Genomic DNA, 16,104 nt, shown 5'->3' with positions numbered 1-16,104 from the left:
AATATTGCAGCCAGAAGAGTTTGAGATACGAAGATCACCTCACCTCTTAGAGATTGTGGGACAGAATTTTCTGAGTTTTCTTCCCTCACAGGAAGGATCCATTTGGAATGAGTCAGATACAGAAGGATGGTCCAAATGACCTCTTAGGATTGCCCGTGACAGGTACAGAACTCTAAATAGTGGCTAATTTACTTACAAGCATTCAATTATACTCCAACTTAAAAAAATAGCAGAAAATAAATTAAATTGGCCCTTTATTGTTATAAGGTACTTGGCATCTTGTAGAGTGGAAGGAGTGAAATTGTGGTGTAGTATGTTACATAACATGAGAAAATGTACAAAAGAACAAGTGCAAAATAAAGTGGCTGGGAAAAACTAGGAAAGCCTTCCTGAGAGCCAAGAGAGAGGTTTGGGTTGATATTAAAACCAAAGCATGTACAAGAGGTGGTGTGATGGCCCCATCCACCTGGGGCTCTGGGAGCAGCTGGGAGCCAGGAATGGAAAGGAAAAGCTGCTGGGCTTGGGGAGCATTTTCTCCCCGACTTCTCTCTGCCCCCAGGGAGCTCCCTTATACACTTGTGTTCGAGTATCTTCTGGCAGCATGTCTGCCATTTATTGTTTTTCTCACCGGATGTGTGAGGGTAATACCTGTCTCTCAGAACTGTCAGGAGGATTAAAAGCTACATCACATGTGATGTGCCTGGCGCAGTAGTGTGCTCATTTTATGAGGCCTCTGTCAGCCCAGAGCCCTGGAAGAGAAACCTTTCTCCAAATCCACTGCTTCCAGGTATCTGTCCCAGAAAGCAGCTCAGCACATCATGGTGGCACAGGGCTCCGTAAAGGTCTACATGAAAGCAGTAAAGACCGCAGGACTTCGAAGTGCTCAGAATTCCCCCTCTGGATTCTTGTCCAAAGGGAGCGCACTATAGCCATGTGGGTTTTGGGCAGGGAGTCCAGGGACCTGGGTGCTGGAACCAGTTCTGCTACCATCCAAGTGTATACCTTTGGGCAAGTTTGTTTCCCTTGTTCAACTCCTTTCACCTGATTCTTGAAGTAAAGGTCAGTCCCCCTCAGCGTGCATCGGTATCATCTACCACATGCCAGGAACTATGCCAGGGGACAGGATATGGTGCCCTGCCTTCTAGAAGCACAGGGTCAGGTAGAAGTGGAAAGACACAGACCCAAATACATTTCACACAAGATGAGTGTCGTGATGGAAGCAGAGTGCTGTGGGAGCAAAGGAGGAGTGGTGAGTAAAGTGACAAGGAGACTTAGAGGACCTAAAGCACCATTGTGGAGCAAAAAGGCTTCTTTGGCAGTTTGTGTAAGATTTTGATGCATCAGGGAAACATTCCAGAGAAAGGTAAATTATGCAAGCCCAGGGCTGGAGCTCAGGGAGTGTGTTTAGGGATGAGCGAGTAGTTCTGTGACTGGAGAGGAGATGCCACTACAGGGGGAGGTTGGGACATGAGCTCATGTGTTCTGAAGAGGAGGAGTTTCAGTCTGCTGCTCCAGAGGGTTCTGGCCAAGCTCAGGAAAGGGCACGGCAGCACCAACGCTTTTCTTTATTTGTTTGTTTATTTATACATTCATTTGCTTGTTTATTCAACAAACATTTATTCACTATTTACTATGTGACAAGCACGGATCCCGGTGCAGATGAGAGAAATGAATAAGACACAGTTTCTTCTTTCTTCAAGGAAATCACAGTCTGATGGAGGAGATAAGTAACAATGGTGTGTAACAGATAACAATTGCTGCCTGCTCCAAGAACAGAGTTGAGCAAGTGATTGCTTGTGCTGGGAGGTAGAGGATGTAAGACACAGCTTCAGAAGATGTGCCATTTGAGCTGGGTATGAGCTTGCCAGACTGGAGTAAGAGGCCTTCCAGACAGAGCAAACAACACAACAAGGCACGGAGGCCTGACTGCCTGGGGCATACGGGAACACCTGGGCAGTTGACTGAGTAGACCCCAGAGTGGGAAGGGGACCTGGGGAGGAGAGGTTGGAGAGGTGAGTTGGTGTTGGAATATGACTCGGTCCTTAAAGGCATTGAGGCAGTTTTGCAAATGGTTAAGCTGGGAAGTTAAGAAAGTAAATGTGAGCGGGATAAAGAGGATCAGAGAGGTCCTAGGCTGCTGGTCGGGAGATGAGTTATTACCCCTTTCGTTATTGCAGAAGAAAATCAGGAGGACCTGAATTGGGGTGGATTCAATAGGACCTGATGTGATTATTGAGTGAGAAATCATAAGGTGACTCCAGGTTTCGGCTTGAGTGGCTGGTGCCTTTCCCAAACTGGAGAGTCAGGAGGAAGATGATGAGTTCACTCTTGCATATGTTTAAGGTGACTGCAGTATACCTGCAATGCTCTCCCCACCCCTGCACCACCTTAAAATCTTCCAAGGACTCCCATTCTCATCAGCCCAGGCCTGGCCCCTCCACGGTCATCTCGCAGCTCAGCCTCCTAAGGCACTTGCTCCAGCCTGAGCAGCTTGCGGTTCCTTGAGCTTGCCAGATTGTGTTCTACTTCTGTGTCCCTCTAACTGGAACACCTTTTCCCTTCTCTTGCCTTATGCCAGGCCAGTTGCCAGAGTCAGTCAGAGGTGACATCTTTGGAGAAGCCTCCCCTGACTTTCTGTACCACCACCACCAGGGAGGGTTGGTATAAATCTGTCAACAGCCGCTTACTCACTGGCTTGATTATAAGATTTGCACGCAAAGGGACTTCCCTGGTGGCGCAATGGTTAAGCATCCGCCTGCCAATGCAGGGGACATGGGTTCGATCCCTGGTCTGGGAAGATCCCACATGCCGCGGAGCAGCTAAGCCCGTGCGCCACAACTACTGAGCCTGCGCTCTAGAGCCCGCGAGCCACAACTACTGCAGACTGCGTGCCTAGAGCCCATGCTCCGCAACAATAGAAGCCACTGCAATGAGAAGCCCACGCACCACAACAAAGAGTAGCCCCCGCTCGCCACAGCTAGAGAAAAGCCCGCACGCGGCAACGAAGACCCGATGCAGCCAAAAATAAATAAATAAATTTATTTAAAAAAAAGAGATTTGCATGCATGTCAACTCCTCTACCACTGTGCCCCCTCCCCCAGGGCAGGAGGCTTCTCTGTATCCATTGTGCCTGGCCCAGGTGGAAAGTAGGACATCAGTAAATGTTTTTTAAATGAACAAATCCAGATGGGGCATCCACCAGCATTGGAAATTCCGAAAGACAAAATGAAAGGCACCAAAGACAAACGGACAGATGTGAACAACGTGAACACTTATGTCTACCGTTGGCTCCCTGGACCTCTGCTCCAGGCACTTCGTTATCTAAAGGCTGGGTGTTCAATGATCTAGGCCATGCCTGTCGCCTTGGTTATGTGTGTGGAATGAAATAGGAAGGGAGAGAGAATACGGAGGACCAGAGAGGAGGGCCGCGGAAGGTTCGGGGACTGAAATGGAAGTCCTAGCCATCAAGGATGCAAGTTTACACAAGAGAGAGCTTGGCTGCTTAGGCACCTGTTTCCCTTCCTCTTTCTAAGCTGATGGGCCTTATTTTCTATCACCATCTGGTGGCCACATCCACAAATAACAAGCTCCCCATGAGCTGAGAGAGCTTGTATAAGACGGAAGTTCCATGGATTGGACTCGGTGGGTTAAGAGCTGCCCACCCCCCTTAAAGATAGCATGCAAATTTGTATGTATGTGAGACTTGCCTTATTCTGGTGAGAAGTGCCAAGAGCTTTTTATCAGATTCTTAAAGAGGCATATAGCCTCCAAAAAGCTGAGAATCACCACTAAATGATAGTTCTAGAATAGCGATTCCTTTATTTCCCCCAAATGGAATCCTATGAAGAATCATACTGTAAGAGAAAAGCGGACCTGAATCTCTCCTTGCCCAGAACATCACCTTCTAATTTCCTAAGACACCTACGCAGAACACAGAATCCAGTTTGGAAACCACGCTAATACACCCAAAGGGTTATGGAGTTTCAGAACCAGATGGACCCTTAAGAGCTATTGAGACACACCAGGTCCTGCCTTGGGGAAGGAGACTTGGTGAAGCCCACAGAGCATATCAGTGGCGGAAATGGAACCTGCACAAATCCCTTCGCCCCCACCCAGATTGTTTTACTTTTTTAATCTTATTTCCCCAAAACATGAATTTTTAAAAAGTAATAATCAAAACCTTTTCTGTCCTGAATATAGTTCCCAGACAGGAAAACATTTTTCCTGTAGAATTTTGGTCTTCTGGAAAGAGATATTTTCCCCTCTAAATGCCTCTCAATGAACCATAATATATGATGGAAAATAAATCTATGGTTTACATTTGAATAGTTCTGTATAACGTAGAACAATACATTAGCTGACTTGTTTTACAGTGGGAAAACTGAGACTCAGATAAAATGACTTGCTATTTTCTGATACCAACTTAAGGGTTCTTTCCGCTATCTCACAGCCTTTGTATACAAATGCGTGTATTTTGTGGCACTTAAAACAATAAACAAGTGTGTGGTATAACTAGCTTGTTGATATATATTTGGGGAGGTAAGACCAACCTCTGCTAATCACAGCCATTTGGGAGTAGGGAAAGGGATGAAGGCTAACACTGAACATATACTTACTAGATACACTGGAGTCCAATTTCTAAGCAACCTTCAAAGCATGATTTTAATCACCATTTTCGCAGACGCATTTATTAAAGCTCGGAGAGAAAACGTGCCTTGCCCAGATAACCCTCAGGCCTGCCAGCCTCCTCAGCCTGTGTGTTCCACACCACCTAGCTGCACAGGGTTTGAACAGGCCCGTTTGCCTCGCTGGTGGGCAGCCCTGGCCTCCTCTAACCCCCGCACCCCCTTCTTTCTGTCTCTTAGGAGCGCCAGCTTCTCTCAGGGCACCAGGGCCTCGTTTCTCATGAGGAGCGACACGGCCGTGCAAAAACTTGCCCAGGGCAACGGACACTGTGTCAACGGGGTCAGTGGTCAAGTCCATGGCTTCTACAGCCTCCCCAAGCCAAGCAGGCACAATACAGAATTCAGAGACAGTACCTACGACCTCCCCCGGAGCCTGGCCTCCCATGGCCACACCAAGGGCAGCCTCACAGGCTCTGAGACAGATAACAAGGATGTGTACACCTTCAAGATGCCCAGCAACACCCTGTGCCGTGAGCTTGGGGACCTCCTGGTGGATAATATGGATGTTCCGGCCACCCCACTCTCAGCCTACCAGATCCCTAGGACATTCACACTGGACAAGAACCACAACACCATGGCAGTCGCCACTCCTGGGGACTCGGCTGTAGCCCCCCCACCCCGGCCCCCCAAGCCAAGTCAGGCAGAAACACCTCGATGGGGCAGCCCTCAGCAGAGGCCTCCAGTCGGTGATAGCAGCAGATCGGCCTCTGCCGCTGCAACCATCCCCAGGCGCAATACCCTCCCAGCCATGGACAACAGCCGACTTCACCGAGGTCAGTGTGAGCCCTTGCTGAGGCCGGGGGGAAGGGAGGTAGCACAGGGGTTCTCAGTAGTGTGCTGGTTCTTGGTCATCCATGCCAAGGAGACTTAAGTCCCACCCAGGGGACCTGCGATACTCACAGGTTTAGGCATCTTCTACCCTGGTTTGTCCTCCAGCACTGGAGGCTATTAGTGGACCCCACAGTGGCAAGCATTTAGCAGACCCTGCCTGAGAGAAGTTACTGTTCTGCTAAGGAGGTGGAACATTCTTGGTTAACCACAGTACAACATATTATGGGTTTAGAGGTCCAAATCACAGTCTTTTATTCATTTGTAAATCAAACCAAAGATTTCAAAAATAAATTTAGAAGACTAGTCCAAACTGGAGCCAAACCTATGTGGACCAACAGACTTTTAAAATCAAATCTACAAAATATTTTCTAAGCCACATTTGAACCTCTGGTTAAAATCTGAACGTCTGTCTGAAGTATTAAATTCTGTTGTTGCTGATTTCCCACTGAGAGTATTCCAACTCTGCATATAACCTCCTCTGTTTGATGAAAGAGTAGAATAATATTAATTCCTTTCATTTTGCATCTGCTAACACTGGAGCTACATCCAGAAGCCTGGGAGGAATTTGAGCTGAGGAGTGCTATGATAGAGGCAATCCCTTATCGTTAGGGGTTGAGAGCAGTACCTTCCGAGTATCAGTAAGACTCTGAGCCACGCTGGTGAGGGTGTGGGCAAGTGTCAGCACAGGGACTGACTCTAGTGAGTGCACATGGATCTTCCTTCCTGTGTCGTAGCTTCTTCCTGCGAGTCCTACGACTACCCGCAACATGGTGGAGACAATGCAGGCCGGTCCACCGAGTCCATGAGTGATGCAGTCAGCGCTTTTCTGGTGAGTGGGGTTTAGCCCGGGGTCCTTAAGTCAGCTCGGGTGGATTAAAGGTCACACGCATGGAACTAAAACCACAGCCCAAAAGCGTGATGGCGTCTCCCTCTTAGGAGCCTGCCTGGCTTCTTGTCTCAGTTCAGAACCCTGGGTTGAGCCTTTGGAAAGTAAGATGAAGGTATCCTGATCTGGAAGAAATGTGTGTACTATGCACTAACTTGTAAGGCTCATCACTGTGGGTAAGCAGGAAGGGTCCAGAATGCAGAGGACCCAGGCGCTGGGATGGTGGCTCTAAGGCAGCATCCTTACCGTGAGGTCTCACCTGGAGGAGGAGACTCCAGGCAGGGGTGGTGCTCAGAGTCAGGCTTAGTGGCAGAATTATGGTCTGAGTGCAGGATCCCAGGCTGCCCTGAGGAGGGGGTTGATGACAGTTCTCCGAGGTGTCAGGCCCAGCTAAGCTGACTAGGGCCTGGCTTCAGGCCCACTGGAAAGACTGAAATCAGGTAACTGAAGCAAAAGCAGCTTAGTTGTGTGTCTGGAAAGACAAGGCAGGAGTTAAAGGAAGGCTGTGGCCAGGGTGGCTGCATTGTACAGCCCTGTGGCAGCTCTGACTGCAGCCTGGCGGTCACACTGAAAGCTGGGCTGGGGAAGCACACCTGATCCAGACCTCACCTGCCAGGGCCAAGGCTTCTCTTAGGCTCCTTGCCCTGCCAGTGGCAGGTGCGGACCTGCCAGTGATGAGTCCGGACTTGAGGAAGCGGGAGGGTCCTGAACCAAAGCTCTGCTTGGTCAGGCATTCAGAACGCCTCGTGGATATTTTATACTAAAGATTTATCACAAGTTATATATAAGTAAGCTCCAAGGGATCATGGAAGGTAGAAGAGACCCACAGACCTCATTTCTTCCCGTCTCCTCCTCTGCTTTCTTATTTGTTTTTCCCAGGGTCTGCCTTATAGCTTCGCAGCACACCCAACTCAGTCTTTTCTTGCCTTGTGTACAAGTCCTCACCCCTGCTTGTTTCCTGTCATAGTAACAGCGGTAATTCTTTTCACTCCTAGCCAGGGAAAACGGTCGTAGGCCGATCGGATAGCACCAATTCCGAAGACAACTACGTGCCCATGAATCCAGGCTCCTCCACCCTGCGGGCTTTGGAGCGAACGGGTGATAATTCCCAGAGTGTCTACATCCCCATGAGCCCGGGGCCCCATCACTTTGACCCGCTTGGCTACCCCACCTCAGCCCTTCCTATGCACCGAGGCTCCAGCCGAGGGAGTGAGATCCAGCCACCCCCCGTCAACCGCAACCTCAAACCTGACCGGAAAGGTAAGTCCACTGTTTCCTCGTTCCATCTCTGGACAATGTTCAGGGACTGTTTGCATTCCTTTAGGAATCAGGTGGATCCTAAACTTTTCTTGCAAGGAAGTGGCAGCCTCTGGGGCCTAAACCAACCCCCCCCAACACACACACATTCTCTCTCTCTCTCTCTCTCTCTCTCTCACACACACACACACACACACACACACACACACACAATTCATCCCAGTGGTCTGGCACCCTAGGGACTGGCTCTTGAGGAGCCTTAATGAGCAGAAAGAGTGCAGCAATCAGAAGCACAGGGTGGATTCAGGTGCCGGCTCTGCCACCTGCTAACGTGATTATAAACAAATCATTCTATGTCTCTGTGCCTTATTTCTCATCCGTGAAACGGAAAGTGTAAAACGTACCTCCCAGAGACATTGAAGGACATAGATAATATGTCTAAAAGTGCTTCATACTGTATGAGATGTAATTCAAGGATGAGGTATTTGCGTTAGCTCTGGGGCTGGGCAAGGGAGAACTGAGAGTGCAGTCCATGAAAAGGTACACTGTGCTATAACAGAAGCGACTGAGCTTTCAAACCAGGTGGATGTGGGTTGGAATCCTTACCCAGCACTTCCTAGGTGTGTGACTTTGAGTAGATCATGTAAGTTCTCTGAGCCTCAGTTTTCTTATCTGTGAAGTGGGGATAGTCACACCTGCCTTCCAGGTTTGGTTAGAAGGAAAGCATCTAGGACATTGACTCTAGTGCATGGCAGGTGTTCAGTAAAGTTAGCTCTGTGCCCTCTGCATTTAGACCAGGAAGAAGTGCTGCAGTTCAAGTGTCAGGTCTGCCTCGACCTCATTCTGCAGGCCTGGATCAGTGGCAGGGATTCAAAGGGAGAAGTAGAGTCACTGGACAGACATAAGCCCCCTTTGGGCTGGCCAACAGAGAATGCAGATCTCAGCATTCGGATTGAAGCCTTCAGGACCTCGCGACGTTCACCTTCCTCCACTGAAGGCTCCGCAGTCCCGGTGGGCAGGGGGCAGTCATGGTGGCCTTCTCTGTGGTGTTCCAAATGTCGTCTCTTGTCTTCATATGCAGTCACAAATCCAGGGAAAAGAGTCTCTTGTCACATCCTGTGTCCCCACTTTAGCTTCTGAAAGTATGATTACCATAGGTACGGTGCGAAGAATATAAAATTTGGAATCTGAAGACATGACTTCAGGGCCTGTCCACATGGGCAGAGATTGTGTAACCCTGCTGAGAGCTTCAGTCTCCCCCTGAACAACTGGGATGAATAGGAATGATTCATAAATGCACTTGTGTGTCACGTGTGTTTGTATGTGTGGCATCATCATCATCGGCTGATGACTCGACTTTCTGTTCCTGCTGCAGCAAAGCCAACACCACTTGACCTGAGAAACAATACCGTCATCGATGAGCTCCCCTTCAAGTCACCCATCACCAAGTCCTGGTCCAGGGCCATGTAAGTGTCTATTTGTGGACACGGGAACTTGGAACAGGGCCATCAGGTTGGTGAATGGAATGGGTCGCTAGGCTGTGTGCCAGGAAAGCTGCATCCTGCTGCTGATGGCTATTGGTAGCTCAGGGCTTGGTTTTCTTCTTCTGTGGAGGGAGAAGAATTGTCCCTGCTCTGTATCAGATCTTAGTCTGATAATGGAGGGCAGAGGTCTGTCTGGGGGTGTGAGGGCCAGGGCCCAGCGGGAGGCTGGATGTGCCCCAGGGTTTACTCCCTGTCTTCTCCCCGCAGCCACTCCTTCAACCCAGGATCCACCCAGTACTGCCGCCCCATCTCCACACAGAGCATCACCAGCACGGACTCGGGAGACAGCGAAGAGAACTACGTCCCTATGGTGAGTCCTCTGGGGTCCCCTGGAACCCACCTCTCACTTCCCCACTTCCCGGCTCACTAATTCACCCCGGCCTCAGGGCACCCACATTATTCGTGATTTAGTTTGCGGCTGCAAATCCGTCTTGAGCACATACATGTCCAGCACTGTGGGGTCATCGTCAGAGGCAAGGAAGACGTGGTCCCTGCCCTCGAGGAGGCTGCTCTCTTAAGGGGCAGAGAAGGCCTGCCTCTCTCACGACTGTAACACAGATGGCATGGTCGGTGTCCCTGGAGAGGCGGTGCTGCAGGGATGCACCCACAGGATGGGCGGTCACACCGGACTAGGGAAAGGGGAGGTGCTGGGGCGGAGTGGCCGTGCAGACAGGAACACGGAGAGTGATGGTCATTAACTCTGGGTGAAGGTGGAGTGGGCAGGCGGGGAGGTTGGACTGGAGTCAGATCATGAGGGACCCCAAATGCTGTCTTGGGAAGTCTGCACTTGTCCTGGGGCAGGAGGGAGCCCCAGAAGAGTTAGCAGGCCAAGTGGTGTTTCAGAATAGTCATCAGGGGCCTGTAGAGAAGAGCTAGAGCGGCCTTCAAAACTAACTTCCTTGTTCTATCCTGTTAAAATCTTTCAAAACTAAAAGATCTCTTCATTTCCTTATCCCGTTGTTCCCATGGCCATGAGGAGGTATGGGAGTGTAAGTGTCTATTGAGTGTGTGTTATACCCCACACACGTGTGCATGACTCAGTGTGGTGAAGGCCCTCACAGAGGGAATAAACACAGGGTTCTGCCCCCTGAGATTCCCAGTGCAAAGGGAGTAGCTGCCCAGCACCTGGTAGTTGCTGCATAAATAGAACAAATCTACCAATCAATAAAGCAGCCAAAAAAAAAAAAACAAACAAAACAGAGCATAGGACTATTTATTGCATTTCTCATTAGAAGGTGTCTTCAGGAAAGTGCCAGACAAGTTGGTCTTGATGCCTGGATGAGACGGGACCCTGGAGCGTGTCCTCTGAGAGCTGCTGAGGGACTGGGGCTTTGTGCCGCCTGGGGATGAGGCCCCTCTGTTGAGACCCCTGAGAAGCTGGGGCTGGAGGGACACGCTGCTGCGGTGTGACGACCCCACTCCGGGCCGTGGGTGGGAGCCCCAGAGAAGCAGATCTGGTGCAACAGAAACCTTTCCAGGGTCCAGTGTGTAAAGGACATGTGCTCCCTTCTTGGGGCCAGCAAGCGGGGGCTGGTCTGTCGGGGAGATCACAGGTGAGACGCGGCCTGATGCCCTGGAAGGGAGGCAGCGCGGCACAGTGGGGTAGTCATCCCTGCTCACCAGCTGTGCAGCCATGGGCAAGTTGCTTTACTTCTCTGAACCAGAGTTTTATCTTCGTTTTAAAAAATAAGAACAGTAATAATACCTACATCACAGGATTGTTGTGAGGGTTTAGACAAGAACGTGAGAAGTCCCCGGTGCAGTGCAGGGCGCAGAGTCGGCACTCATTGAGCTAGTTAGTTGCTCTTACTACCAGAGGTGTTTTTTTCCCAGTGGTGGGTTAATCTGTTTCCTAAACTAACGAACGGTCTTTCCCTCCTTTGTGATAGCAAAACCCAGTGTCTGCATCTCCCATTCCCAGTGGCACCAGCAGTCCGGCCCCTAAGAAGAGCACTGGCAGCGTGGATTATCTGGCCCTGGACTTCCAGCCGAGCTCCCCAAGCCCCCACCGCAAGGTGCCTGGGGCGGGTGGGTGGGCATCAGTCCGGGCTTTGGCGGCCCTGGGGGAGGGGTCCTCGAGGCCAGCTGCCTTCAGCGCAGGTCGGCAGCACTCTGCTTCTGTGACTGGGCCGTGCTGTAGTCTGGGTCTCTGGGGGCTCACGCGCCCTCACTCTCAGCACACAGTTACCCTGAGCCTGTAGGACCGCATCCGTCAGCCCACCCACCCTGTCGTGCGGATGGGCCAACGAATGCACACGGAGACACGAGCTGCTCGAGGTCACGTGTGAATCCACGACAGAGCCGAGACTCGGGGATCCCGTGTCCTGGTCCTGAGTTCTTCTTTGAGAACTCGCTGTCCAGGTGCAGCCTGCAGAAGGGCTTCCGGGCCTGGGAAAGGCCCCCCTCAGGAAGCACACTTAGCTGCCCAGTCCAGACAGCAGCCCCGGCACAGCATCCCGCACGGGGTGGCTATGCGTGCTCACCGCGAGCCACACACAAAGCCCTGTGGCTGGTGCTTGTTGGCACCCGGCACAGTCCTTCCCCGGGACAAGTGGCCACAGGGAGGTGGGTGGAGGCGCAGGTGAAAGCCTGGAGCCATCCATCAGGCCAAGGAAGGGCCTGGGTCCCCCCAGGAGCTGGGACATTGGGACGGCAGGCAGGGGCTGTTGAATCAAACAGGAGGGATGGTGCGGTTGCGAGTTCAGGCCTTACAGGCCACTTTCAGAAAGAAAAGGCAGGTCAGAGACGCAGGTAGAGCCCCACCTCCTCTCCTGGGAAACGACTCGGGAAGAGCCACCCGCCCGCTCCCCGCGTTACCGATAACTCACAGCCACTTCTCTTCCCCGCCCTGTCCCCAGCCATCCACGTCATCAGTCACTTCCGACGAGAAGGTGGACTACGTCCAAGTGGACAAGGAGAAGACCCAGGCCCTGCAGAGCACCATGCAGGAGTGGACAGACGTGCGGCAGTCCTCGGAGCCCTCCAAGGGGGCCAAGCTGTGACGCGCGGGCCACGGCCCCAGGGAGGGGCCAGGAGGCGGCGTCTCCAGAGCCGCCGCCTCCCCGTCTGTCTCCCCCTTCTCCTCTCCAGCGCGCCTTCCTGCCCACCCTCTCTCTACTCTGCCACTCTGGCCTTCAAAGCACTTGACATCAGGGACCTTGACCCCTTCCCCTGGGAGGTGAGGGCCTGATGGAGGCGCTTCCTCGGCTCACTCGGGGCCCACCTTTGATTTTTCTCAGCAGTGGCCGTGCCTCTACCCACCTTAGTTAGAGCTGTTGCCAGAAAGCATCCTTCAGCCTCTTCCTGCCCTCTAGACCCGAATACCTACCAGACGTGTGGAGGGCGGCGCTGGGGCTCTGAGCCAGATTCCACACCTCACCTTTGGGCACCGCTCTCAGCCCCTGTCCCTCCCGCTACTGGGCTACCTCTCCCCCAGTCCCGGAGGAAGCCAAGTCGTCTCGCTGACCCAGGGAGCCAAGGACCAGCGAACCAAAGTGGATACAGACTTCTTCAGCCCTGTCTTTCTTGGCAGGGGAGAGGCAAGGCCGCCAAAAGATGAAGGAGTCGAGGAGGAAGGTCAGAGGTGGTCTTGAGGGACAAAGGAGTTAGACCCCCAGATGCAGAAGGGCGGTGGTCCCCCATTTTCAGGCCAAGTGGCAGTGCGGCTGCTGCCGGGTGGGAGAGGCAGAGGATGAGGACAGCAGGAGGGGAAGACCGAGGATGACGGGCAACCCAGAGCAAGGAGCAGGAGACGGGGTGACGAAGACCCTGCGGGGCCGGGCCCCCGGGACTGTGGGGCCACAGGCCCGGCTCTGCCGCTCTGGGACAGAGTGTAGACCTCTCCCCCGAGACCCCACCCAGCCAAGAGCGCCGCGCCCACGAGGCTTGGACAGTGCTGGGCGATGCAGCGCGTGGGGTGGGAGCGCCGACGTGGTGGGGGGCGGGCAGCGGAGCTGGGGGAAGGCGACGCGGTGTGCGGCGTGGAGGTGCGTGGGGAGGGGGGTGGGACGACTGAGGGGCCACCCTGGGACGGCCTGGGTGGAGACACAGGGCGGCGCCCAGGCCAGGAGCGAAGACGCTGCTGCAATTGAGCTTCTGCAAAATGGGCAGTGCGTCAGGGAAGGCGCAGCTAGTGGTTGAGTACATCCGGAGGGCCTGGTGGCGAGCCCCGGGCAGTGCCGTGGAGACGCAGGGTGGAGCAGAATGTGAGGACTGGCGTGGTGGTCAGGGGAGCAATGTGCATGGCCGCAGGCGAGGGCAGCTCCCAGGACTGATGGGACGGGAGGCGGGCAGAGCAGGGCAAAGGAGCAAGCAGGGCGGAACAGAGCCTAGTGGATGACGCGGGGGAGCGGCCGGCAGCTTGTGCCGTTTGGCTGAGTTTTGTGTCAGGTCCCAAGGAAGGTACAAGTGTGGCCTGGTGACAGGCCAGAGTGTGTTCTCAGCTCACGTCACCCTCTGTTGCCCTGTCGAATCCCAGGTGCCTAGCTACAGGGACAGGAGAGGGCAGGCCTCTCCTCCCATGGCTTAAAAGGCCACCAGATCAGCATCACCCTCTGCCCGCCTTTGCCAGGGACAGGAGGAAGGGCATCACGCCAGGCTCTTTTCTCCTACGTCTGGGGAGGGGGGCTCTTTTATGTTAAAGCTCTTGGCCAAATTTTTAAGAGTTTCAGAGGCAACGTGGGCAGACCAAATGTTTCATCCTACCCCGGGGTGAACAGACCTTCCTCCTCCCCACCCCAAAAAAAAGACTTCCCACCCTATTTAAGGGAGGTGGCTACCGCTCACCTTTCTGCTCCTGTGAGCCTGTGTAAACACACACACCCCAGGCCTGCGGCCTGACCTTACTCCATCCTGGGAGAAATTTTCTCAACAGTAGCCCCTTTCCTCCTAGTATTAGTCATATCAATTCAATAAGCATTCATTAATGGCTGCTATGGCCAGGTCTGGGCTAGGCACTGAGAACACAGGAATTAATCGGACTTTGTATTTGAGAAGGTCGGAGTCGATGAGAAAAAAGACAAGGACACGTTGGTAATGGCCATGAGAGACACTTAAAATGCTGATAATGTGCAGAGAAATCGAGGCTCCTTCTCTAGGAGGTTGGTGCTGGGGGCAGGAGTGGGGAGGGGGTGGAGATCAGGGAAGGTGGTTTCTAGGAAAAGGGGGTGCCTGACAGGGGCCTTAGAGATAGAAGGGTCAGATTTTTAGAGGAAAGGAAGGCAAGGCTGGGATCCGGTGGAGGAAGATGGACAGAGAGACTTAGAGAACCTTGTGCTTTTGGAACAGAAGACCTTTGGGAGTATGGGCCCAGCTTCTCAGAAGCAGTAAGGCCATGCCTTGGTGTCCCCACAGGTGAAATGGTAATGGTGGTGGCAGTGGCCTACCCTGGGCAGGGTTTGGTGGTTCCCTCTGCCCAGCCCCGTGTCCCTTTAAGGCCCTCTGCAAAGGGTCTCACGTGGCAGAGCTTTGAATGGCGCCACCCCTGTGCCCCCATAGGCTACAGGTGGGCCCAGGTACTGGTACCCTCAGTTCCCAGCATCCTCCCCTATTGATCACCAGGTGCCCTAATAATGTCAGCATTTTGTGAATGTGCCATGTTGTGAATGAAACTGGGGGGGGGGAGTCTTGAGAGACTGAGGTGTTCTAATCTAACCACCAAGGAGGCCTCCCTCCAGTTCTTGGTTCCTATAACCCCCAAACCCTTCGGGTGGAGGCGGGAGTAGAGACGGCAGGAAGTTCAAGAGAAGAGGAAATGGGCCTGTTGAAAGCAGATACTGGCTCAAAAGCCCCAAGTACCAAGTGTCTGATATTCCCATCTGGTCAGTGTAAAAAACTGGTCCTTTGGCCTTCAGTGGGTCAGAATCCACCTCTCCTGGTTGGCCTGGCAAGGGATGAGACCCCAGGATGCCTCGTCAGCCTGCATAGCTCACACAGGCCTCGTCCTGCCTGGTGCTCCTCAGAGAAGCAGCTGCTCTTGCCCCCTTCCAGCTCCGCCTCTGCAAGGAGTGGTACAGAGCTTGTGTCTCCTTCCCACCTTGGTGAAGAAGGGCCCTGAGGCCTCTTCTGTAGCTACTCCCTGCTCTGTGACTTCTCTCTCGAGGGTCTGGATCACCAGGGATATAGGCGGCACCCAGAGCACTGGCCAATTAACCCAGTCCCCTCCCTAGATTGATTTCAGTAACTTCTACATTCGAAACCATTGAAATATGTCCCATTCCTAGGACAGAAGCACAGCTGTTCTCAAGGGATTTACCTGCCACAGGGCTAAGGCCTCGGCCCCAAGCTGCGGCTGACCCACACCCGTGACAGGGTTCTGGAAACAGAGTGCCGGGCAGGAGGGAAATTGGCATGAACTTCCCCCTCTGGCCCTTCTGCAAAACGTGGGGGAAGGAGGCTGAGCGCATGAGCTCTAAAGCCCCCTCCTTCCGGAACGCACCAAGCTCTTTGGGGCCAGGTGGGCTGCCTGATGAGGGGTCCCCCTGGAGATTCAGGCTGTCATGTGATATTTGGTGGCGTGTGTTCTTATGTGTTTGTTGGTTACACGTGTCTTGAAATTTAGGATCATTTCCCACAGAATCGTTGCTTTGTCGGGAAAAGAAAATGGGCTAGAAGAAGCCCAGTCTTAGGTTTCTGGCCCTCTTACCATTTAAAATTGACATTTAATTTTTCAAATCACTGTTGGTGCCTAATCACTTAAGTTATTAATTTATTCTGTTTTCTTTTTAAAAAGATTTGTAACACGTATTTATCCTGTGAGTAGGTCTGGGGAAGGGTGGGAACGTGTTCACATGGGTCCTGTTTTTGCTGTGGCGACACATGGTACAGGCCTGGAGCTTGCAGGTCCCTTTTTACTATGGTGTTGGGTCTGGACAACAATAAAGTCCGTTAGACACAACCAGGA

General features: G+C 52.7%; 1 protein-coding gene across 2 annotated transcripts in view; it reads left to right on the top strand.

Moving 5' to 3' along the window:
• The window catches only part of GAB2 (GRB2 associated binding protein 2), a 172,882-nt gene that overhangs the window by 156,232 nt on the left and 546 nt on the right, over positions 1 to 16,104 (top strand). Inside the window, exons 4-10 of one of the 2 annotated variants that reach the window (XR_014016375.1) lie at positions 4,866 to 5,458; positions 6,251 to 6,345; positions 7,398 to 7,662; positions 9,035 to 9,125; positions 9,411 to 9,513; positions 11,093 to 11,218; positions 12,062 to 12,381. Coding sequence is in view for 1 of the 2 variants with exons in the window: in XM_081241103.1 (XP_081097229.1) it covers positions 4,866 to 5,458; positions 6,251 to 6,345; positions 7,398 to 7,662; positions 9,035 to 9,125; positions 9,411 to 9,513; positions 11,093 to 11,218; positions 12,062 to 12,205 (1,417 nt within the window). In the remaining variant the exon portion in view is untranslated. Of the gene's footprint in view, positions 1 to 4,865; positions 5,459 to 6,250; positions 6,346 to 7,397; positions 7,663 to 9,034; positions 9,126 to 9,410; positions 9,514 to 11,092; positions 11,219 to 12,061; positions 13,164 to 16,104 lie in introns of those variants that run through there. The other variant, XM_081241103.1, reaches the window with a different exon arrangement.

Source organism: Mesoplodon bidens, assembly GCF_964165515.1.
Source record: "Mesoplodon bidens genome assembly, chromosome: 7".
Taxonomy (NCBI): Eukaryota; Metazoa; Chordata; class Mammalia; order Artiodactyla; family Ziphiidae; genus Mesoplodon; species Mesoplodon bidens.
The sequence above is the reverse complement of the archived record's forward strand: the minus strand, read 5'-3'. Positions and strand labels throughout refer to the sequence as shown.